Below are 24148 nucleotides of genomic sequence, written 5' to 3'. Positions count from 1 at the left end.
GTTCCTCCGCACGAAACTGGTCACACCATGTCTTTATGGAGCTGGCTTTGTACACGGGGGGGGGGGGGGGGGGGAACAGTCATGTCTTTATGGAGCTGGCTCTGTACACGGGGGGGGGGGGCAGTCACGCTGGAACAGATAAGGGTCTTCACCAAACTGTTACCACAAGGCTGGAAAAGCACAATTGTCTTTGTATGATGGAGGATTACCAGGACGGGTCACTGAAGACACCCACAGTCATATGTAGGGGGGGGGGGGGGGGGTCACATACTTTTACATATTTAGAGGACCTCACTGTTATTTTGTAGAAGTTGGATCTTTTGCCCCCCATCTATGGTCACCATAAAGCAGGAGGAGGACGGTGGAGTTTGGTTGAGTGACATCTGGCAGTGATGTATATAGAAGTGAGATATAAGAGATGGTGCTGAGATATGATATATGAATGACAGCTCTATACATCAGAAGAGATGGCACAGCCCATCCCCCACATCTCACTCCTGCTGGGAATGTGATAATCTATACATAACGCTGGCGCGTCTCCACCACAAATCAAAAGGAGCAACGCAGATGTCGCAATTAGACGAACACCTCTTCATCGCAGCCCCGACAATGGCAGCCGAGTGGCCAGGGATCACCGAGATCTCATTGGATGAGGCAGAGGTTGTAGGACCCCCATCTTCAATCTGACACCAGGCAACCAGAAAGGGTCACAGGGAGCACAAAATATTACAGCAGAAGTCAACCCCAACTGGATGGCGTTTAGTTTGCTCTCTGTATAATAAATAGTTGGCAGTTTTTAAATATACGGTTTCCCCCTTTATTCACCCTTCATCCCATTTCAGTGCTCCTGATCCCCTGCAGTCTGTTTGCAGCCACTTCCTGTCTGCATGCTCTCCAGGGATGGCTGCTCAGCATTTCTCAGGGTGGGGCCCCTTTCAGACGGAGTGTCCCTTTAAGCAGTGTTGGAATTTGGGGTGAGAGGGCGGAGTCACACACGGACAGACCGGCAGTCACACCGCGACACAATAGCGGAAAAGTTCCTACGCGACTCCGCGCCACCAGAAAGGATTTTACTGATGTTATATAGATACAATATATACAGATAAGATATATAGTAGATATGATATAAATACGGTATATATCTCTATATACTGGTAGAAGGGGCGGTGGTGCCCCTCGGCACTCATGCGATATTATTCAGGAATACAGAAGTGACTATAGGATATGATATACAGGTACAGTAGATATGGACAGATATGATATAGATACAATATACAGTATATAGATACAATATATACAGATGTTATATACAGTAGATATGGACAGATATGATATAGATATTATATAGATACAATATATACAGATAAGAGATATATAGAGATGGTATACAGATAAGATATAGATATAATATATACAGATAAGATATAGATATGGTATAGATATGGTATAGATATGATATACAGGTACAGTAGATATGGACAGATATGATACAGATATGATATAGATAAGATATAGATATGATATATACAGATATAAAACAGATACAATATATACAGTCATAATATATACAGATATGATATAGATACGATATATATAGATATGATATATACAGATACGATATATACATGACATATACAGATATGACATATACAGATATGATATAGATATGATATATACAGTTATGATATATACATATATGATATATACAGACACAATATATATAGATATGATATATACAGATATAATATAGATATGACATATACAGATATGATATATACAGATATGATATAGATATGATATATACAGTTATGATATATACATATATGATATATACAGACACAATATATATAGATATGATATATACAGATATAATATAGATATGACATATACAGATATGATATATACAGACACAATATATATAGATATGACATATACAGATATGATATATACATATATGATATATATAGATATAATATAGATATGATATATACAGATATAATATAGATATGATATATACAGATATGATATATACAGATATGATATATACAGATATGATATAGATATGATATATACAGATATAATATAGATATTACATATATAGATATGACATATACAGATATGATATATACAGACACAATATATATAGATATGATATATACAGATATAATATAGATATGACATATACAGATATGATATAAATCCGGTATATATCTCTATATACTGGTAGAAGGGGTGGGCGTTGCCCCTCGGCGCTCATGCGATATTAATAAGGAATACAGAAGTGACTATCATGGCTGTCAGCAGGATTTGCATGCCGGAGTGCTCGTATGACAGACGGAAATCATCAACAATACTGAAGATAACGACATTATTTTTTATGCTAATTACAGCTGCAGCTAATTTGCATGCTAATTTCCAGTACAAAACCCTCTTTAAGCCGGAGTGCGGCATCGCCAGCTGCACGAGAGTCAAAGGCCTTCGTACAGTCTCCGAAAAAGACAATTTCCCTCCGCGCATCAATCAGCGCATTCGCATGTCCCAGAAAGTGGCGCTGTGACTCGGAGCCCCAGCTGGGGTTCGGGGCCCTTGATGGAAATATCGCCTTTTTGTGGAACAATGGAGAACATTGAGATGTCACGTGGCGAGGGGGGGGGGGGGGGGTCCACGGACGCCCTGCGCCGGATTCTGCTTATTAAGCACAAACCGGAGCTGAACGTTCCCATTTCTTTTCTCCCTGGACGGTGAAGGGGCGCGCCAAATTGCATGCCGTATTCCCCCTTTAAGGACCAACACCACCCAAAATTTCCAAGCTGTGATTTCATTTTGGAGGGAGTTGGACCTTCCAGATTGGAAATTTCCCCAGAAAACATGGCGGACAATCAAACCTACCCAGTGGTATAAATTTCCTGCCCTGTAAGACATGCGCAGGCTGTAAGACATGCGCAGGCTCTATAGGTATCCGTATGCAGATACCCCTCCATCCTGATCCAACCAAATAACAGGAGTTTTACGTACGGGGATTCTGGAAGTCCTGAAATTTATCACACCCAAAAATGAAAGATCATTCCAAACCTTCAAACCTAACCTCCTAATCCTAATCCCTCAACCTTCCATTGGTTACCATGAACTGCCAGAAAACTGCCACATGGGCCAGAGAGATCAGCAGTGCCACCAATCACAGAATGTCCTGTACAGGCACAGAGACATGATTTGGAAAGGCACACCCCTGTCTATATACGATCTCACAGGTAACAGTGCATGTCAGAGCACAAACCAAGCCATGAAGTCCAGGGAATTGTCTGTAGACCTCAGAGACAGGATTGTATGGAGGCACAGATCGGGGGAAGGGTACAGAAACATTTCTGCAGCATTGAAGGTCCCAATGAGCACAGTGGCCTCCATCATCTGTGAATGGAAGAAGTTTGGAACCACCAGGACTCTTCCTAGAGCAGGCCGCACCGGCCAAACTGAGCGATCGGGGGAGAAGTGCCTTACTCAGGGAGGTGACCAAGAACCCGATGGTCACTCTGACAGAGCTCCAGCGTTTCTCTGTGGAGAGAAGGGGTCATGAAGGGGGGTAAATCTTCCAGAGGTGAAGTGGATAAAGTCACAGGTCCATCCAGTGGCACCCATATGCATGTATATGATACCTCTTTCCTTCCTCTATCAGTGGCCGGGGCCTCAGGCAGATTTATTGGGGTGACATTTAGTGAGTATTGGGGGGGGGGGACTCTGCACCGACCACCACAGGATCTTTTTTGGTTTGAATGGAATAGTCCAGTATTATCTTTGTCAGGTATTAAAATGTTGTCTGCAACCCCATAGTGGCTATTTGTTCTCACTTCCTGTTTGGGTCACCTGTACAGGAAATAAGGGGAAACCTCCTTCTAAGCCTTCCTGTCTCAACTGGAACATTCGTCTATTGTGTGGGTTCCTCATTTATTGTTCTGCCTAAAAGTAGAAACATTTCCCAAAACTTTTGAACAGAATAGATGCCAAATGTCCCAGATTGGCTTGGATAGTCCTATATCTCAGGCTTCAGTCCTGATGATGCTGTGTCCTGGGCCTTGTCCCGGATTGGCCGGGATAGTCCCATATCTCGGACCTCAGTCCTGATGATGCTGTGTCCTGGGCCATGTCCCAGGTTGGCTAGGATAGTCCCATATCTTGGACCTCAGTACTAATGATGCTGTGTCCTGGACCTTGTCCCAGATTGGCTGGGATAGTCCCATGTTTTGGATCTAAGTCCTGACGATGCTGTGTCCTGGGCTATGTCCCGGATTGGCTGGGACAATTCCGTATCTCAGACCTCAGTACTGATGAAGCTGTGTCTTGGGCCAGGTCCCGGATTGGCTAGGATAGTTCTATATCTCGGACCTCAGTCCTGGCAATGCGGTGTCTTGGGCCATGTCCCAGATTGGCTGGGACAGGCCCCTATCTCCGACCTCAGTACTGATGATGCTGTGTCCTGGGCCATGTCCCTGATTAACTGAGATAGTCCCATATCTTGGACCTTAGTACTAATGATGCTGTTTCCTGGGCCTTGTCCCAGATTGGCTGGGATAGTCCCATGTTTTGGACCTCAGTCCTAACGATGCTGCATCCTGGGCCATGTCCCGGATTGGCTGGGACAGTCCCGTATCTCAGACCTCAGTACTGATGAAGCTGTGTCCTGGGCCATGTCCCGGATTGGCTAGGATAGTCCTATATCTCAGATCTCAGTCCTGGCAATGCTGCGTCCTGGGCCATGTCCCTGATTGACTGAGATAGTTCCGTATCTCGGACCTCAGTCCTGATGATGCTGTGTCCTGGGCTGTGTCCCGGATTGGCTGGGATAGTCCTGTATCTCAAACCTCAGTACTGATGATGCTGTGTCCAGGGCTGTGTCCCTGATTGATTGAGATAGTACCGTATCTAGGACCTCAGTCCTGCTTTGTTCTGCGCTGTGTCCTGGATTGGCTGAGATAGTCCTGTTTCTTGAACCTCGGTCCTGATGAAGCTGTGTGCTGGGCTATGTCCAATATCACAGTGTCTCTATTATTTGAGTTACCGCACATGCACTGACTTTTATTACGGTGGCCAGGGGCTGCGAGCGGGTGGTCCGCTAGTTGGGCAGGAACAACTAGTCAGTGGGCGTGTTGAGGCAGGATGTGGGTGGGTATAACTCTCTCCTGGGGGCGGAGACCTAGATGAAAATTATGTATGCAGACATTGATAAAATGTTAGATGGGGATCAAGCTTAGCGATGGGACGAACACCCCTCGGTTCGGTTCGCACCGAACATTTGGAACAGGGAAAAAAGTTCTAGCAAAAATGCGAACTCTATTAAAGTCTATGGGACACGACCATGAAAAATAAAAAGTCCTCATTTTAAAGGCTTACAGTATATGCAAGTTATTGCTGTAAAAAGTGTATGGGGACCCGGATACTGCCCTTTAAATATCGTGCCTGGGGGGTCCTCTTAATGTGCCTGTAAAGTGGTGCATCTGTACGATGTATGGAGCCTGCTGCAGCAATACTGACATTTCTAAAGGGAAAAAATGTCATTTAAACTTGCTCGCCGCTGTAATGTATTGTCGGCTCTCTGCAATACAGATTAAAAAAATGGTGTAGGGTGCCCCCCAGTCAATGCCAGGCCCTTCGAGTCTGGATTTCAAGGGGAACCCCACACCAAAATTGAAAAATAATGCCGCAGGCCTCCCCCAAAAAACGTACCAGACCCTTATCCGACCATGCAGCCTGACAGGTCAAGAAGGGGGGGGGGGGGCGAGCGAGCGCCCCTCGAACCATACCAGGCCACATGCCCATAACATGGGGGGGGGTGCTTTGGGGCTGTCCCTGCCCCTTCTGACGTCATATCCTGTCATGTGACATCATAAAGGGGTGGTGCCACCTGGTGGCGTTACCGTGTGGCTCCGCTCCTTGCCTATAAAAGAACTGTCAAAGCTGAGGATCAGGCAGACGGCGGGTAGCCTCGTAGAAGGCGGAAGCGTTTTTGAATTTTTTTATCTATTTTTCGAGTCAGCAGGTGCCGTGATTGACGATGGATTTACATCGAGGGACACAGTTTTTTTTTTTTAGTTTTTACTTTTTTACACTTTTTTGGTGAATGGGTAGGGGTATGATATACCCGATACCCATTTACATAGCAGGAAGGGCCAGGATCTGGGGGCCCCCTTGTTAAAGCAGGCTTCCAGATTCTGATAAGTCCCCCACCCGCAGACCCCCACAACCACATCCCAGGGTTGTCGGGAAGAGGCCCTTGTCCCCATCAACATGGGGACAAGATGCTTTCGGGGGCACCCCAAAGCACCCCTGTTGAGGGCAAGCTGACTAGTATGGTTGAGGGGGGACTTGCTCGGATAAGGGCCTGGTATAGATTTTGGGGGGGACCCCATACCGTTTTATTTTTAAATTCGGTCATAGGGTTCCCATTAACCACTTAAATACAGGGCACTCCCCCCCCCCCCCCGGTCTTCCTGCGTAGGCCAATTTTAAGCTTTCAGTGCTCATTGGCATCTATGGTAAATATTGGTCAGCCTGGCATTGCACTGCTCCCAATCTTTAACATTGGTCTATGGGAAATCTTGGTCAGCTTGGCATGGCACTGCTCCAAAACTATTAGGGACAGGGACACAAAACTTAGGGAGCACCGAGAGAGGACCCAGGACTACAACATATCTATACATTTTAAAAGTGGGGTATGCCTGTACACTACACACTATCCACTAACTACCTGCCTAACCTCCATTGTAACACACTATACACTGCTGCTGTGTAAGCAGCCTAATATAGTGTGGAGCGTGGACCTAACCCCTGGGCCAGGATTGGCCAAAGGCACCCTGCCTTTGGCCAATCATGGCTTTGACAGGGATTGTACTGTGATTGGCCAAAGCATACAGGTCAGGTGCATGCTTTGGCCAATCATCAGCAATAAATGCACTGCAACAGCGCAGTGCATTATGGGGCGCTCATCGGCGGGCAAACTTCCCGCTGAACGCCCTATTTGTACAACTCGAACACAGAGTCCATCCCTAATCAAGCTTTTTCTAACTATTCCAAAGCCTGGAGTTGGGCTTTATTTACCAATTATTTTACTTTTCACTCCAATAAAGAACACCACAAAACACGGTGACCTGGCCGGCTCTGGACGGAATGACTTTTATCAAACTGATCATCAATAAAACCAATTATCAATTATTTATTATATCCAAAGTCTGTAGAGGGAATTCTGTGGACCTTCATTCTTTTGCTCCCCTCCCCTCTATTACCTGGTGGATGGGTGCAATATACTGCCCCAGCCCTGCAGAACATCGCACCTGCTCTAGATTCCGCACATTGCTGCAAATTATCAGAGCGGAGAGATGTCAGGACACAATACGAGGAAAATAAAAAGAACGCTAGTCATAAAGAATGAGAACCTCCTCCCCCAGACATGGGTGACCCCTCACTTCTCCAGACTTGGGGGACACCCTTCACTCCCCCGAGACATGGGTGACCCCTCACACCCCCCAGACATGGGTGACCTTTCAATACCAACCACACATAGGTTTGAAAACCAAACATTTCCTGCGGGGTAGAGCACTCAGAATATTAACATACAGACAATAGACAATGCAATGTCACTGCCCTCCCTTACCCCTGACCATTGTCACTGCCCTCACTTACCCCTGACCATTGTCACTGCCCTCCCTTACCCCTGACCATTGTCACTGCCCTCCCTTACCCCTGATCCTTGTCACTGTCCTCCCTTACCTCTGATCCTTGTCACTGCCCTCCCTTACCCCTGATCCTTGTCACTGCCCTCCCTTACCCCTGACCATTGTCATTTCCTCCCTTACCCCTGATCCTTGTCACTGCCCTCCCTTACCCCTTACCATTGACATTTCCTCCCTTACCCCTGACCATTGTCATTCCCTCCCCTACACTCCAGACCATTGTCACTGCCCTATTTCTGCCAGACCATTGTCACTACACTCATCTACCCCAGACCATTGTCACTGCCCTTCCTTACCCCAGACCATGGTCACTGCCCTCCCTTACCCTAGACCATTGTCACTGCCCTTCCCTACCCCAGACCATTGTCACTGCTCTTCCTGCCTCAGACCATTGTCACTGCCTTCTTACCCCAGACCATTGTCACTGCCCTCCCCCTTATTCCAGACCACTGCCACTGCTCCTCCTTACCCGGACCATAATTACGGCCCTCTCTTACTCCAAACCATTGTTACTGCCCCCCAACCCAGACCTCTGTCCAATTTTACCCAGACCACTGTCACTTCCTCCCCTTACCCAGACCATTATCATCCCTCCCTTACCAAAGACCACTGTCACTGCCCCTTTACTCCAATCTATTGTCACTGTCCATCCGAACCCCACAGTAGTGTAAGTTTTACTCGCCTTCCTAACCCCTCTAACAGATCCATTATCCTCCCTTCCCTTGGTAGAAATGTCAATCTTCTCCCTTTCCCAGAAAGTATAGTCACTCTCCCCTCTCACCCTGCTAGTGGTATCACTCTCCTCCCTTACCCTAATAGTGGAGTCACTCTCCTCCCTTACCCTGCCAGTGGCATCACTCTCCTCCCTTACCCTAATAGTGGAGTCACTCTCCTCCCTTACCCTACCAGTGGCATTACTCTCCTCCCTTCCCTTGGGTAGAAATGTTAGTCTCCTCCCTTAACCCAATAATATAGTAACTCTCTTCCCTCACTCCTCTAAAGGCATCACTCTCCTCCCTCCCCCCCATAGCAGAGTTACTCTCCTCCCCTACCCCACCAGTGGCATCACTCTCCCCCTCCCCTTGGTATTGGTATCACTCTCCTCCCTGTACCCAAATAGCAGTGTCACCCTTCTCCTCCCACCTTTCCACCCTAACCCCAGTCTTTTCTTGCCCCATACCAGTGGGGTAACCTAGAGTACAATTACTGTCCCCCATTACACAGAGTGTCATACCTCTTCTCCCTTACCCCAACATGTTGTCATTCTATCTGTTTCCTAATTCCAGCATCCCTAGTCCCATCAGGTCCCAGCATGGCTCTTCTCATTTACCCCAGGGTGGCGTCATTCTCCTTCCTTACCCATCTCCGGTCCTTGCCGGTTTAATATCTCAGTATACGGGATAAAAATGACAAAATCAACATTTGCTAAAAAGACAAAAATGTGATAATTGTGAGAGGGACTCTACCTTTAATCTCCCCTAGTAGTTCACTTGTGTTTAGTCGTTCCATTTTCTCTTTCCAGTCTTTAGAAAGAAGTTTCTCCATGCAGGAAGAATCTGAGAAAATCAAATAATAACTTTATTAAACGAGCGTACCAAACCCTACAATGTAAAACCAAATTTAAAAAAAATACAAAAATAGGAAATAGACAGGAGAGTAGTACATCCCTTTACCCAGAGCAGAAATTCCGGAAAATACGAGGCTGTCCAACTTTCCTTGGTCACCGCTCAGATTTCAGCCTCATAACTCTCCGTTTTTCCCTCTAGTCATGTAGAAAAGGTATTAAACAAAACATCATTTATGTAGAGTAACCCAACCACCGCGCTGATGGGAAACCTTGTTTTTTAGTTTCCACAGAGAAAACAGCGCAAACTGAATGTAATCCAAAGAGCCATTGCTAACCGCTCTGCGATTCCTGATGTGTATTACTGACTAAGCTCTCCTGGACTGACCAATCAAATGTCATCCCGGACAAGCCCCCAGATTATTGCAATCTCTAGTTACATGCCGTGATGCATGGTGACAACTTCGGTTATAGAAGAACGATCCATTGCCTAATGTTTCTTGATGCGGGTTTTCTACTCACACTAGGCAATGAACGCAAACATCATTGTTTGGCATATACAAAAAAATATCTTGGCTCCAATCAAGGGTCCATGCCAAGAGTCAAGAATTACGTGTAGCAAGACTTAAGAGGCCGGCTAGTTAAAGAACGAAGGATGACCGCCTTAGCTTTAGATTGCAGCTGACACATGTAGTAGTTACAGTCCTACTGCTCATTATCCGCGGAGCAGGTTTCCCTTCCCTAAGTCCGGGGATAAAGTCACATTCTCTGGAAACAGCCCAGGTAATCACCAAGCAATCACTGAGCATTAGGTCATGTCTACGCTCACCGAGACGACCCCAATCCAGCAGGCAAATTCGCATCGGTCATACGCCAAATCAAATGCTTCATTAGCATATCTTACATCTTAGGTCTTAATTAGTGACTTTGCAGCAGAAGGTGTACGGGTGGAAAAGTCTGCACTGAAAACACAGGAAATAAAGAACCACAATACGCACGACGAGTGACATTTCTCACTTTTACACCAAACAACGAGATTGGTGAAAATGTTTAAACATTGGCTGTCATCAGGTTTTTTTTTATATACAGAAAGAGGCCATATAATTAATTACTGCTTCACTGGCCTCGATGAAAAAAAAAAAAAAAAAGTGGTGATGTTTCAGGTTAGGTTTTTATGCTGCTATTTATTTAAAAAAAAAAAAAAAAAAAGTTTACTTCTTTTTAAAGCAAAAAAAAAATATCAAAATTATTTTTTTCCTTTTTTTTTAATAAACAAATCTGAATAAAATGAATCATAATAAATAAAATAAAAAAAAGAATTAAAAATAAATAAAAAAAGAATAAACTTTGTGACATTTTCCAAAACTATAAACATTTTTAGAATGACAGTTATTGTAATACAATTAATAATTGACTAATTAAAAATATCACAGTTAGTGACATATGCCAAAGCTGTGTCTTTCTAAAGAATTAGAGTTATTGTTACATTGTTTGGTTGAAAAAAGACATAAGTCCATCTAGTACAACCAATAAAAAAATATTGTAATACAATTTAAAAAAAATGGAATCCAGAGAATCAAAGATCAGCAAGAACTGTAGCAGAGCACAAAAATAAAATGAGTTATTAACTGCATCTACATTTCCCAACAACATAAAAAAAAAAAAATTATATTAGCAGAAACAAGAAGAAATTATGTAGCCACCCTGGATCTGCAAACAGTTATTAGTTACAAAGTAAAAGAGAAAAAAAAGGGATACATTTTTTAGTCACAAGCAGAGGAATATAAAAAAAATAAAAGAGATACATTTTTTTTAGTCACAAGCAGAGGAATAGAAAAAAAAAATTAAAGGATGAAAAAAAAAATGAGCAGATCGAAGACTGCATGACATCGGTATGAAAGAGCGGCTTGGCCGTTATTCAAATGAGACAAACGTCACCTTGTTCTAAGGGAGGCAAAGCGATCGCTCTTACTAACTGCAGGCTCCGCGCGTTCGAGACGTCCTTTAAATGCATCAGAAGCTGCAGCTTTCCTCGCCACTTACAGAGCCGCAGTATTTTTTTTTCTTTTTTTTTAGCACTTCTGTTTTTGGTGGTTAAAAAAAAAGGCAACGTTTAAATCACGGCAGGCTAGCTGGTGGATACGTTTTTTGCGCCCCGCTGCCGCGCGCTACGCCGTACAACTTGATTCCCCGCGTGCTCTGCCACTTGGCTGATTGCTGCTTTCAGATTTTCAAGGCCGTATTTGCAACCACAGAATCACTAAGTAGGTTGTAATTGCATTACATTTGCACAAGTTTTGCTGGAAAGACAACACAGCTTGAAAATGTTTTTGGGTAATATTTGAGCAGAAAAGGCAATTTATTTACTAATTACATCTTTCAGCGAGCGCAGAGAAATTAAGAAGCTGCAAGTTGCGACGGAAGGGTATCAAAATACTTGTTATGCAATAAAAACAAAGAATCTAATTTTAAACAATTAGGAGCATATATTATTTTTTTTTTTTTTTATAGGCTCTGGCCCGATAACAGAAGATTCTTAATACAACCGCCAATTACTGATAGAACACAATAATTTGTCCTGTAAAGGGATATCATCATCTAATGAGGCGTCTCGCCTTCCATTAAAACAATCCAGTCATCTGGTCGCAAACAGAGTATTGGCTAGAGGCGTTAAGTCACTTGCATGAAAATAAAAGCACTATTTTTCCCTAAATTTGCTGATTAACTTTACTTTATATCAAATTCTAAAATGTAAAAAAAAATAATAATAGTAAAATTTGACACCAAAAAATTTAACATAAAAAAAATAGAATTTCAATTAAATTCTAAAATGTAAAAAAATATATATATAATAATAATATTACAATTTTACGATCTACCTTAATATTAATGTTAGGATTATTTTTATAAAAGTGTTTAAATATCAGATTTATCTTTGTTCCTAAAAGTACAGCATGTCCCAACACTTGGAATTTTTTTTAAATTAAAAAATAAATGAAAAAACTATTTTGTGATTACACAATATTAAACTGATTTGATCTAGGTTTAGTTTTTTTCTAGAACAAAAAGTTATTTGATGTTTTTTTTTTTTTTTAGCTCTTTTAGAAAAGCGAGCTACTGCAGGAAGACCTTGTCCATGGCGTCTGTTTACTGTACATATTTTCACAAGCGAGTTCTGTGCTGCAGGAATGCTTTCCCTACATACCCCAGCAGTCGAGTTTATCGGCAACCTTAAAGGGGAAGCACGCAGTTGGCAGGACTCAAGGTTTTTGTCATAAGGTCCCAGCAGCTCTGTAGGTTTGCAGAAGATCCTTCGCTGGCTCACTGACAAGGTGGCTAACTGCTGCCACAACTCACAAGTGGAAGTCGCTGTCAGTGACAGGATTTTGGCGTTGTTACAGGCCACAAACTAGCAAGGACAGAACTTTTTTTTTTTTTTTTTTTTAAATGGTAGTAAAAAAAAAAAAATCAAGAATCAGACGTAGGGGTTCAAACACTGCTGGGGGATCACTGGATTCCGCACTTTTCCAAACCAACAATAACTTTAGAAAACCAACAGAGTCATTATATTTAAATCTGTCTTTATTAAATAATTTCCTTTCATGACCAGATTATACTATATAAAGATATTATATCGCTGTCAGTGCTTTACAGAAAAAAAGGTGACAAAAAAAAAAAAATCAGAGCAGGCCAATAAAAATTTAGAACTTTTCACATCCGCGCAAAGATGATGTCTCTTTTGACCAGTAAATATACTGGATCAATGCTATATTTTTTTACCAAATTTTTTTTAAATTAAGTTTTAATTCGTTATAAAACATACAAAAATAAAAGGCAAAAAAAAGTGCTAAAATAGTGAAAGAAAAACAGGGCAATAGAGTGTCTATTTAAAAAATGTAAAAAAAAAAAAAAATTAAAAAATAGATAGAGGGAGGAAAGACTTATGCCCCGTACACACGTACCGATTGTCGGCCGTAAACATTCGGCCGACGACCGATCGGCCGATTGTAGGCTTGTTAGTATGATGCTTCCGACAGCCGACAGCGCATTTTCGGCCAAAAAGAATCTGTCGTGCAAGCATTAAAATTTTTGTTGGCCAACACTAGAACGGCCGATTGTTCGCCAGTCAGTACAGATTTCGGCCGACAGACAGCAGATTAGCAAGACTGGGCATGCTCAGAAAAGAAAAAAGACAAGGAAAGTTAACCATCACATGACATCGCTTCTGCAGTCGGCTGTTGTTGGCCGACAAAATTCGTGTGCAGTCTTTTGCAGTTTTCAACAGACAGGACAGCACTGGACAAAAGACGGCCGATCGTTCGGCCGACGATCGGTACGTGTGTACGAGGCTTAAGTCTTCCATTTCAGAAGAATAGGTACAGAATCTGTACCTGTTCTTCTGAAATGGAAGACTAAGTCTTCCCTCCCCCTATCTCTTTTTTTTTTTTTTATTGAGTTTTTTAATTCATTCTAATAGATACAAAAAAAAAGTAAAAAAAAAAAAAAAAAAAGTACTAAAATAGTGCAAGAAAAACTGCAGTGGAGTGTCTTCTGCACCATTTCTTCTGCTATGGAAGACTAAGTACTCCCTCCCCCTATCCCCTCACCAATTTTTTTATTATTTTTTAATTATTTTTCTTTAATTCATTATAAAACATGCAAAAATAACAATTCAAAAAAGTAGTAAAATAGTGCAAGAAAAACAGTTGCAGTGGAGTGTCTTCTGTACCTCTTCTACAATGGAAGACTAAGTATCCCCTTCCCCCGTTCCCTTACCAATTTTTTTTTTTTTTAATTACATTTTTAATTCGTTATAAAACATACAAAAAAAATTTAAAGAAGAACTACAATAGTCTTCCCTTCCCTCATCCCCTTACAATATTTTTTTTTAATTATGTTTTTTAATTTGTTAGAAAACATACAAAAAAGTTCAAAAAAGCACTAAAATAGCGCAAGAAAAACAGTGCATTTCAGTGTCTTCTGTACCTGTTCTTCTGCAGTGGAAGACTAAGTCTTTCCTTCCCCCATCCCATTCCAATTTTATTTATTTATTTTTTAATTAAGATTTTTAATTTGTTATAAAACATAAAAAATAAAAGTTAAAAAAAGTCCTAAAGTCGTGCAAGAAAAACAGTGCAGCGGAGTGTCTTCTGTACTTGTTCTTCTGCAATGGAAGACTAAATCTTCCCTTCCCCCATACCCTTAACATTTAAAAAAAAAAAAAAATGTAAACACAAATTAAAATTTATTTTGGTGACGTTTGAGATTGCATTAACATGTTACAATGTATATGAAATTTTGGGTCTGTATAAAAGAAAAGACTTCATAAAGTGCGAGATATTTATGTGAATAATATATATATAAAGTGTGAATAATATATATATATAAATATATATTATTATTATTATATAGGATTTATATAGCATTGTGAATTAGATCAATATTTAAAAAATAGATATTTGCAGGATTGGGATGAAGACGATTGTATTTGTACACCTGCAATATAAAAAAACAGTACTGTCTTTGATACTTTTTCTATTTGCACCAACACTAGAATTTCCAGCTCCCCTACACATCATGTATGGGAACGCATGTGCGCGCGCGCGCCATCACGCCGGTACGTTATAAACCTAGCCTTAGAAATAATCTAAAACCTGAACAAGCTTTTTTTGATAATGCATCAGTATTGCTTGGACCTTGGAAAAAAGGAGGCGTACTCAGAGAGCTTGCACTGTACCGCGTACCCACGCACCACACGTAGGCCAGCCCATTAATTTCAGCTTGGACAATACCGTGTACCCACGCACCACACATAGGCCAGCCCATTCATTTCAGCTTGCACCATACCGTGTACCCACGCACCACACATAGGCCAGCCCATTCATTTCAGCTTGCACCATACCGTGTACCCACGCACCACACATAGGCCAGCCCATTCATTTCAGCTTGCACCATACCGTGTACCCACGCACCACACATAGGCCAGCCCATTCATTTCAGCTTGCACCATACCGTGTACCCACGCACCACACATAGGCCAGCCCATTCATTTCAGCTTGCACCATACCGCGTACCCACCCACCACACATAGGCCAGCCCATTCATTTCAGCTTGTACTGTACCGTGTACCCACGCACCACACGTAGGCCAGCCCATTAATTTCAGCTTGCACCGTACCGCGTACCCACGCACCACACGTAGGCCAGCCCATTCATTTCAGCTTGCACCGTACCGCGTACCCGCGGACCACACGTAGGCCAGCCCATTCATTTCAGCTTGCACCGTACCGCGTACCCGCGGACCACACGTAGGCCAGCCCATATGTTTCAATAGGCCACCCTATTGCACCAGACACACGGAAAAGATGTCCCTGAACCACGCTGTACCACGCTATGAATGGTGTGTTGGGGTGCTAGAAACAATAAACGGCACCAACGTGCATCTGCTAAAGGGCAACGCGTTTCTAATGTAAGTTGGGAAAACACGCAATCCTGCGTGCGTTTCAGATGTGCACAAACTGTGAATCTGGCCTAAGGGTCCAATCCCAGCCCAGGTGGGTGTCAGTATGCGTCGGTGTGTGTAACAATATCTTTTTATGTAACAGTTATGGTCTTAAAATGAACGCGTCCTGGACAACTGATGGGGGGGGGACTACAAGCTCCAGCATGCCCGGCCTTTTATTACCCCAGTGTAGGGCCTGCTCTGCTTTATCTAAAGATGTTTCCAATGATGTGTTGTGGTAATTACTCCCACATTGGTGGAGGTGCTTCCCAGGTGGGAAGGAGAGATCTGAGGGATGAGATGTCAGGGTGAGCTGATCCCGGGGATCCATAAATCCAAAATCCTACAAAAGTCGGGTCATCCTCAAAGAGATGGGTCGGGGGTCAGGAGACGAGAGTGGGGCAACCTCCAGAACTGTGGCCAGAACCGCTGAAAATCATTAAGATTCGGACACTCAGCATTCAATCAGCGGAGGAATGATCGGAATCCCGCGGGGAACGTGTGTGGATTATCACCAACATTCCTGTGTTAATACAAGCCAGCTCCGTCCCGACATACCTGCAACGCCCCGCAACGCATTGGAGCGCACCCCCACCCCCCCCCCCCACTCACCAGCTCAATGGATTTGACTCCCTCCATTCTTTTATGTATTGTTTCACAATCAAGATTAGGATGGCACTCTGCGTTCTCAGCCCTTATCACAATTCATAAATGTGAACAAAAATTCAAGATTTTTTTCCCCCAAATCTCTCCTGAATAAAAATACGTTGTAAAAAATATATAAGTGGCAGTTTAAAAAAACACAGAAAAAATCAAATCAAATTCCATTGTCCATTTGCTTCTGCTAAACAAATATTATTTAGTCAGAATTTTTTATTTTTTTTTTGCAATAACAATAATGTCATAAGAATGATAGGTAATTAAATAATTTGGACCTGTTATAAACCAGAGTTGCCCCAAAAGTTTCCTAAGCTATTGGCAATATTCCCCAACCCACAGTGAACCAAATATTATTGATCAGAATTTATTTTAAATTTTTTTTTTTTTAGCTGTGACAATAATGGCATAATGGTGATAATTAAAAATTATGGGCCTATTATAACCCAGAGTTGGCCCAAAAAATTCCTCAGCTATTTATATTATTCCTCAACCCACAGTGAACCAAATAATACTTGGACATAATTTTTTTTGTAATATTTTTATTTTAATTTTTGTTTGCTATGACACTAACAGCATAATGGTGACAACAATTAAATAAGTTGGGACTTTTATAACCCAGAGTTGACCCAAAAATGTCCTCAGCTATTTACAATATTTCCCAACCCACAATGACCCAAATGTTATACGGTCAGAATTTTTTGTCTATTTTTGTAATATTTTCATTTTTTTGCAACGACAATAATGGCTTAATAGTGATAAATAAATCATTTTGACCTGTTAAAATCCAGAGTTGCCCCCAAAACGTTCTCAGCTATGTACAATATACAACAACCCACAATGAACCAAATATTATTTGGTCAGACCTTTTTTTTTTTTTGTAGGTTTTTTTTTGTAAATCTAAATTTTTTTTTTTTTTCGTTTCATGCTATGACAATATTGGCAAAACTGTGATAATTAAATCATTTTTTCCTGTTATAGCCTAAAGTTGCCCCCCAAAAAATTTGCTCAGTTGTTTACGGTATTCTGTAAGCCACAATGACCCAAATGTTAACTGGTCAGAATTTTTTGGTCTCAGAGCTGCCCCATAAATGATCTCAGCCATTTACTATATTTCCCAACCCACAATGAACTTTGTATTTTATATATATAATTATAATATGGGATTTATAGTGCGCCGACAGTTTACGCAGCGCTTTACATCTTGAGGGTAGACAGTACAATACACTTTAATATAGTAGGAATCAGCGGGCCCTGCTCACCAGGGCTGATACATTTTATATATATATATATTTTTTTTATTATTATTATTATTATTATTATTATTATTATTATTATACACATTTTCATCTATATCAGAGGGCGCCGCTTATCAGAGCTTTTATACATACATATATATATTTTTTTTTTATTATTATATACATTTTCATTTATATCAGAGGGCCATGCTAATCAGACCTTATATATATATATATATATATATATATATATATATATATAAGGTCTAATATATATATATATTTTTTTTTCTTCTTTTTATTATTATTATATACTTTTTATTGTTGATGTTTTTTTGCAACAACAATAATGGCATAACAGTGATAATTAAAATAATTTTGACTGGTTATAACTCAGAGTTGCCCCAAAAATTATCCCAGCTATTTACTTTACTGTGTTTTCCAACCCACAATGAACCAAACGCAATTTTTTTGTTTGTCTTTGTTTTATATATAAATAATTTTATATTTTTTTTATTCATTTATTTTTTATTTAATTTACATTTTTTTTTTTTCGTTTTTGGCATAATGGTGTTAATTAAATAATTTAGACCTGTTATAACCCAGAGTTGCCCCAAAATTTACTCAAACATGTACTGTACACCTCAACCCATAATGAACCGTCCGCGGCGAGGACGCGCACCATCGTCGGTTTTTGCGCTTTGGGAAACGCCAAGATTAACCTTTCAAATAAAAAAATCCGCTTCCAATGGTGTCTGCGGATAGTCTGGAGAACAGTCATTAGTCTAAACATCACTCTCATTACCGCCGGCGAAAGCCCGCGTGCATGTTTTGCTCCTGCGTGTTTTATGTTTTATACACTCGGAACGCACAAAAAACGAAGAAACCTAAATGTAATAGTAGAAGCGCGGAACATCAAAGCCACAAATGCCAACCCTTATTATTTCAAATCAGCTTTGACTTTTAAAGACTTAATAAAGTGGCGCGGCAAAACCGTCTCTATTTATATCAGCCGTATCAATGAAAATAATGATGGCGCCTTCATGTTCCTGCGTCTAATGACTGAACTATTTCTGATGAGCTGTTTGGAAACGTCGCAGCAAAGCCCACATCACAAACAAGATCAGATGAGTCCCTCGGCCGCTCATTGTCCGCCGCCCTCCGCCGCTCATTGTCCGCCACGCAGCTACTTAACAATTCGGGTTTAAAATAAAAAAAAAACATAAAAAACCCCTTTAACCCGACATGGACAGAAGAAGGCTTGCGGCAGAGAGACATGAAAAAGTTTTGGGGAGTTTTTGCATAAATTCGATCCTTGAAAGGTCATTAGTTCGACCGCCATAACGTCTGGCACATGGCGCCGCGCTCACGAGTCAGCCACAGACAGTAAACAGCGGTAAAACATGCAAGAATTATCTGGATTCTCCATCCAACGCCCAATACGTAAGCGTGTTCCCTGAGCACAGACTGGGCTAAAAATTGCCGACCGCGCATTCACCTGTACCTGCGCGATGGCGATCGCTCTGGAATTTTCTGTATATTAAATCTACAGATATTGATGACGGCAAACATCCCAAAATTTCCCCCCAACCAATCATCTTTCAATACAAATTGTTGTGTCTCTATCATAATGGCTTCCATCACGTATCCCACCCAAAGATGGCAGACTGGAGACCAGAGGGGTGGAACAAAGCTGGGGGGAGGGGCAAGTTATGTAACTTTTTACAACAAAAAAAAGTTACAAAGAGAAGTTACAGAGTTAAAATAATCATGTGATAAAAGGACAATCGACCATGGAGTCCCCAGGGGCTACCAATACAGGACTGTGGGGGGACATTAGAGTGTAAGCTCCTCTGGTACAGAGACTGATGTGACTGTGGGGGGACATTAGAGTGTAAGCTCCTCTGGTACAGAGACTGATGTGACTGGGGGGGAGGGGACATTAGAGTGTAAGCTCCTTTAGTACAGAGACTGATGTGACTGGGAGGAGACATTAGAGTGTAAGCTCCTTTAGTACAGAGAGTGATGTGACTGTGGGGGAGGGGACATTAGAGTGTAAGCTCCTCTGGTACAGAGACTAATGTGACTGGGGGGGAGGGGACATTAGAGTGTAAGCTCCTCTGGCACAGAGACTGATGTGACTGTGGGGGAGGGGACATTAGAGTGTAAGCTCCTTTAGTACAGAGACTGATGTGACTGGGAGGAGACATTAGAGTGTAAGCACCTCTGGTACAGAGACAGATGTGACTGGCTCAGTGATCTCTGTACAGCGCTGCGGTATATGTCAGAGCTATATAAATGTATAATAATAATAGTGTGTGACTGTAGGGGGACATTAGAGTGTAAGCTCCTTTGGTCATTTGATGTGGACTCCTGTTCACTGACCCTCAATGGAACATTTTATTGGGTGACTTTAGAGAACAGCTAAATGAACATAAAAATATTTATTAATGAATTGATATCTGAGAAAACTGCGCACATTCCGGCAGTGAAATCAGACCGGCGTGTTGTCTCAGTCCGCGGTGAATTATTGATGAAGTGTGTATGAATATCATTAGTATGTGTGTGTTTTTCTGCTCGCCGCCAAGAACGGCGATCTGACGAGTCTTAATGATAACAATATTAGCAGTAATAACGGTGGCTGCGGGCACAAAGGAGTTAACCAGATTAGTACAGTGCAGCACTAAGCGCAGTAGCAAAAGGCAGCTATCCCACGCTGCGTCAGACGCTCGATCTATCCCATGCTGCGTCAGACGCTCGATCTATCCCACGCTGCGTCAGGCGCTCGATCTATCCCACTCTGCGTCAGACGCTCGATCTATCCCATGCTGCGTCAGACGCTCGATCTATCCCATGCTGCGTCAGACGCTCGATCTATCCCACGCTGCGTCAGACGCTCGATCTATCCCACGCTGCGTCAGACGTTCTATCTAACCCGCGCTGTGTCAGACGTTCTATCTAACCCGCGCTGTGTCAGACGCTCGATCTAACCCGCGCTGCGCCAGACGCTTGATCTATCCCACGCTGTGTCAGACGCTCCATCTATCCCACGCTGTGTCAGACGCTCAATCTATCCCACGCTGCGTCAGACGCTCGATCTATCCCACTCTGCATCAGACGCTCGATCTATCCCACGCTGCGTCAGACGCTCGATCTATCCCACGCTGCGTCAGACGCTCGATCTATCCCGCTCTGCGTCAGACGCTCGATATATCCCATGCTGCGTCAGACGCTCGATCTATCCCACGCTGCGTCAGACGCTCGATCTATCCAACGCTGCGTCAGACGCTCGATCTATCCCACTCTGCGTCAGACGCTCTATCTATCCCACGCTGCGTCAGACGCTCGATCTATCCCACTCTGCGTCAGACGCTCGATCCATCCAACGCTGCGTCAGACGCTCGATCTATCCCACTCTGCGTCAGACGCTCGATCTATCCCACTCTGCGTCAGACGCTCTATCTATCCCACGCTGCGTCAGACGCTCGATCTATCCAACGCTGCGTCAGACGCTCTATCTATCCCACGCTGCGTCAGACGCTCGATCCATCCAACGCTGCGTCAGACGCTCGATCTATCCCACTCTGCGTCAGACGCTCTATCTATCCCACGCTGCGTCAGACGCTCGATCTATCCAACGCTGCGTCAGACGCTCTATCTATCCCACGCTGCGTCAGACGCTCGATCTATCCAACGCTGCGTCAGACGCTCGATCTATCCAACGCTGCGTCAGACGCTCGATCTATCCCACTCTGCGTCAGACGCTCGATCTATCCCACTCTGCGTCAGACGCTCGATCTATCCTGCTCTGTGTCAGACGCTCAATATATCCCATGCTGCGTCAGACGCTCGATCTATCCCACGCTGCGTCAGACGCTCTATCTATCCCACGCTGCGTCAGATGCTCGATCTATCCAACGCTGCGTCAGACACTCGATCTATCCTGCTCTGCATCAGACGCTCGATCTATCCCACGCCACGTCAGACGCTTGATCTATCCCACGCTGCGTCAGACGCTCGCCGCACTCTGGGATTTCACCATCTTGTGAAATGGATTTATTTGTAATGCGGACACTCCGGTCTAGAAGGCGGCAGAAATCGCGCTCACTTCTGGCGCTCCGCTCCGGATAATTGACGTCGTAGTAGATCGCCAAATCCAGAACTCCCAGCGAGTGAACAATACAGAAAGACTTCATTAGTTACGTCTGGGAATAAAAATCCGAATTCTGCAAAATAATTAAAAACATAAAAATATTTAAAGAAAGGCCGACTTGTAGTATGCAGAGAACGAATAATTAAACGCAGCCCGACTGCACGGCGTAAAAACCGAACGCGCGGCTCTCCCTCCAATCGCTCTGTTTGTGTTAGAACGACCTCCTTGTATGGCCTCATTCATATCGCCTCCTTTATTAGGAAAGACTCAACGCAAACGCCTTCATTTACTGCTGACTCCGCCCTATTCTTCTGTTTTATAGGAAATATAACAAAATCTTAGTTATGAAATTAATTTTCAGATAATTTTCCTGCAGCTACATAATAAATTCATTCCCCCCAAGTGTGGAAATTCATCTGACTGAAAGAACTGCAGAAAAAGATGAATTTTCAGACCTTCAGATACAAAGTTTCCTCTTCTATTGTATGCTTAACCCCTTCACGACGAAGGGAAAACAAATCTCAATGTTGCAACTTTGACATTATTGTATCCGGATGGCAACACGACGGACAAGTTGGGTCTTCACTTGGTGATAAATGCTAATGTGAATCCTCTGAATTGTTTTTATTAACAGAAGAAAACAAAATGGCACAAAATAATTTTTTCAAATACAGTAAACCCCCCTCCATTGCGGGGGTTACGTTCCAGACCCAGCCGCGAAAAGTGAAAATCCGCAAAATAGAAAAACCCTATTAAAATGCATTGTAGGTATGTTTTTTTTACTGTCACTGTACGTGTAAAAGCATTTTAAGGTCTTTAAACACACTTTTAAAACAATAGAATCTCATTTAAACACATAAAAGATACTAAGAGACAGAGCAAGAGCTATGGAAAACACAAAAATATTTCATTTTTAATGATTTATATAGTAAAATAACATTACAAAAAAAAAACGCAATATACCGGGACCGCAAAAACTGAACCGCGATGGAGCGGGGGTTTACTGTATAGCTGAATATTCCGTGATATTACTATAACCTACAACCCAAAATAAATTCCCTTCCTCCTGACAATCGCAGCGAGTCCACATATGTGTGTTATTTTCTGTTTGTACCCGTAGTAGGACCCAGAAACAATACATAGTTACCCACTTCTAGACTGGAAGGTTTTACCCCCCTTAATGACCAGGCCATTTTTTGTGATACGGCACTGCGTTACTTTAACTGACAACTGCACGGTCGTGAGACGCTGTACGCAAACAACGTTCTTTTTTCCCCCACAAATAGAGCTTTCTTATGGTGGTATTTGATCACCTCTGCGGTTTTTATTTTTTGCACTAGAAACAATAAAAGGCCGACAGTTTTGGAAACACAAACAATATTTTTTACTTTCTGCTCTAAAACATCCAATAAAAAAAAAAAAAAAAGTCCATCCAGTTCAACCGTGCCTGTCAGTCAATAGTGCAAATTTTGCTTTTGTTATCCTATCAAAAATTCACTGGCGCTAAAGTCGGCCATAGGAGTGGCCAGCTGACTGATCAAAAACAGAAACAAACGGATTCTACCATCCACACATTCAAGGTGATCAACACTGGATCAACTCCTCTCAAACACAAACAGCCATAGATAAATCAATGGCGAGCTTAACAGACACATTCTAAATTCAAAGAAAAATATTTTTTCTACTTAAATTACACTGACTCTGACCTCTGGCCCTGACCTCTGACCTCTGGGTTGCCGTTCACACTGGGGCGACCTGTCAGGCGACCTGGTCGCCTGACAGGTCATCGTAGGTCGCCTGCCATACAGAAGCTGTGGACCCGTTCTAATAGGAGCGACACAAGTCACATCCGACATAGAAAAAGGGTCCGGAGCTTCTTTGGGGCGACCCAGAGCGACCTGCATAGACTTCAATGATATGAAGTCCGTGCCGGCCGACTTCACAGGTCGCCCCGGGAAGTAGCGTCGCCCCAGTGTGAACGGGGTCTGACCGCAACCATGACCTTAACCCTGACCTAGATCAAACCCTGATCTCGCTATTTTACCTTTATTTTATTATTATGTTTTTAAACACACTTTCCTTTGTTTACACTTAGCAAAGAAAAAAGATACAATGTATTATATAATAGATCCTGTATGTATACAATGTTTTATATAATATATCCTGTATGTATACAATGTATTATATAATAGATCCTGTATGCATACAATGTTTTATATAATATATCCTGTATGTATACAATGTATTATATAATATATCCTGTATGTATACAATGTATTATATAATATATCCTGTATTTATACAATGTATTAAATAA

The 24148-nt window shown here is 42.4% G+C and overlaps 1 protein-coding gene and 1 long non-coding RNA gene across 9 annotated transcripts in view; both read right to left on the bottom strand.

The window, feature by feature from the left end:
• SOX6 (SRY-box transcription factor 6) overlaps window positions 1-24148 on the bottom strand; it is a 548208-nt gene that overhangs the window by 222820 nt on the left and 301240 nt on the right. For all 8 annotated transcript variants that reach the window (XM_082269784.1, XM_082269783.1, XM_082269788.1 and 5 more), the window contains one exon: window positions 9185-9274. In XM_082269784.1, the coding sequence (XP_082125910.1) occupies window positions 9185-9274 (90 nt within the window). The remainder of the gene's footprint in view (window positions 1-9184; window positions 9275-24148) is intronic.
• LOC309565057 overlaps window positions 1-24148 on the bottom strand; it is a 654865-nt gene that overhangs the window by 441998 nt on the left and 188719 nt on the right. The gene's annotated exons all lie outside the window — the stretch shown is intronic.

This window comes from Pelophylax lessonae (assembly GCF_965119305.1).
Source record: "Pelophylax lessonae genome assembly, chromosome: 10".
NCBI lineage: Eukaryota > Metazoa > Chordata > Amphibia > Anura > Ranidae > Pelophylax > Pelophylax lessonae.
The sequence above is the reverse complement of the archived record's forward strand: the minus strand, read 5'-3'. Positions and strand labels throughout refer to the sequence as shown.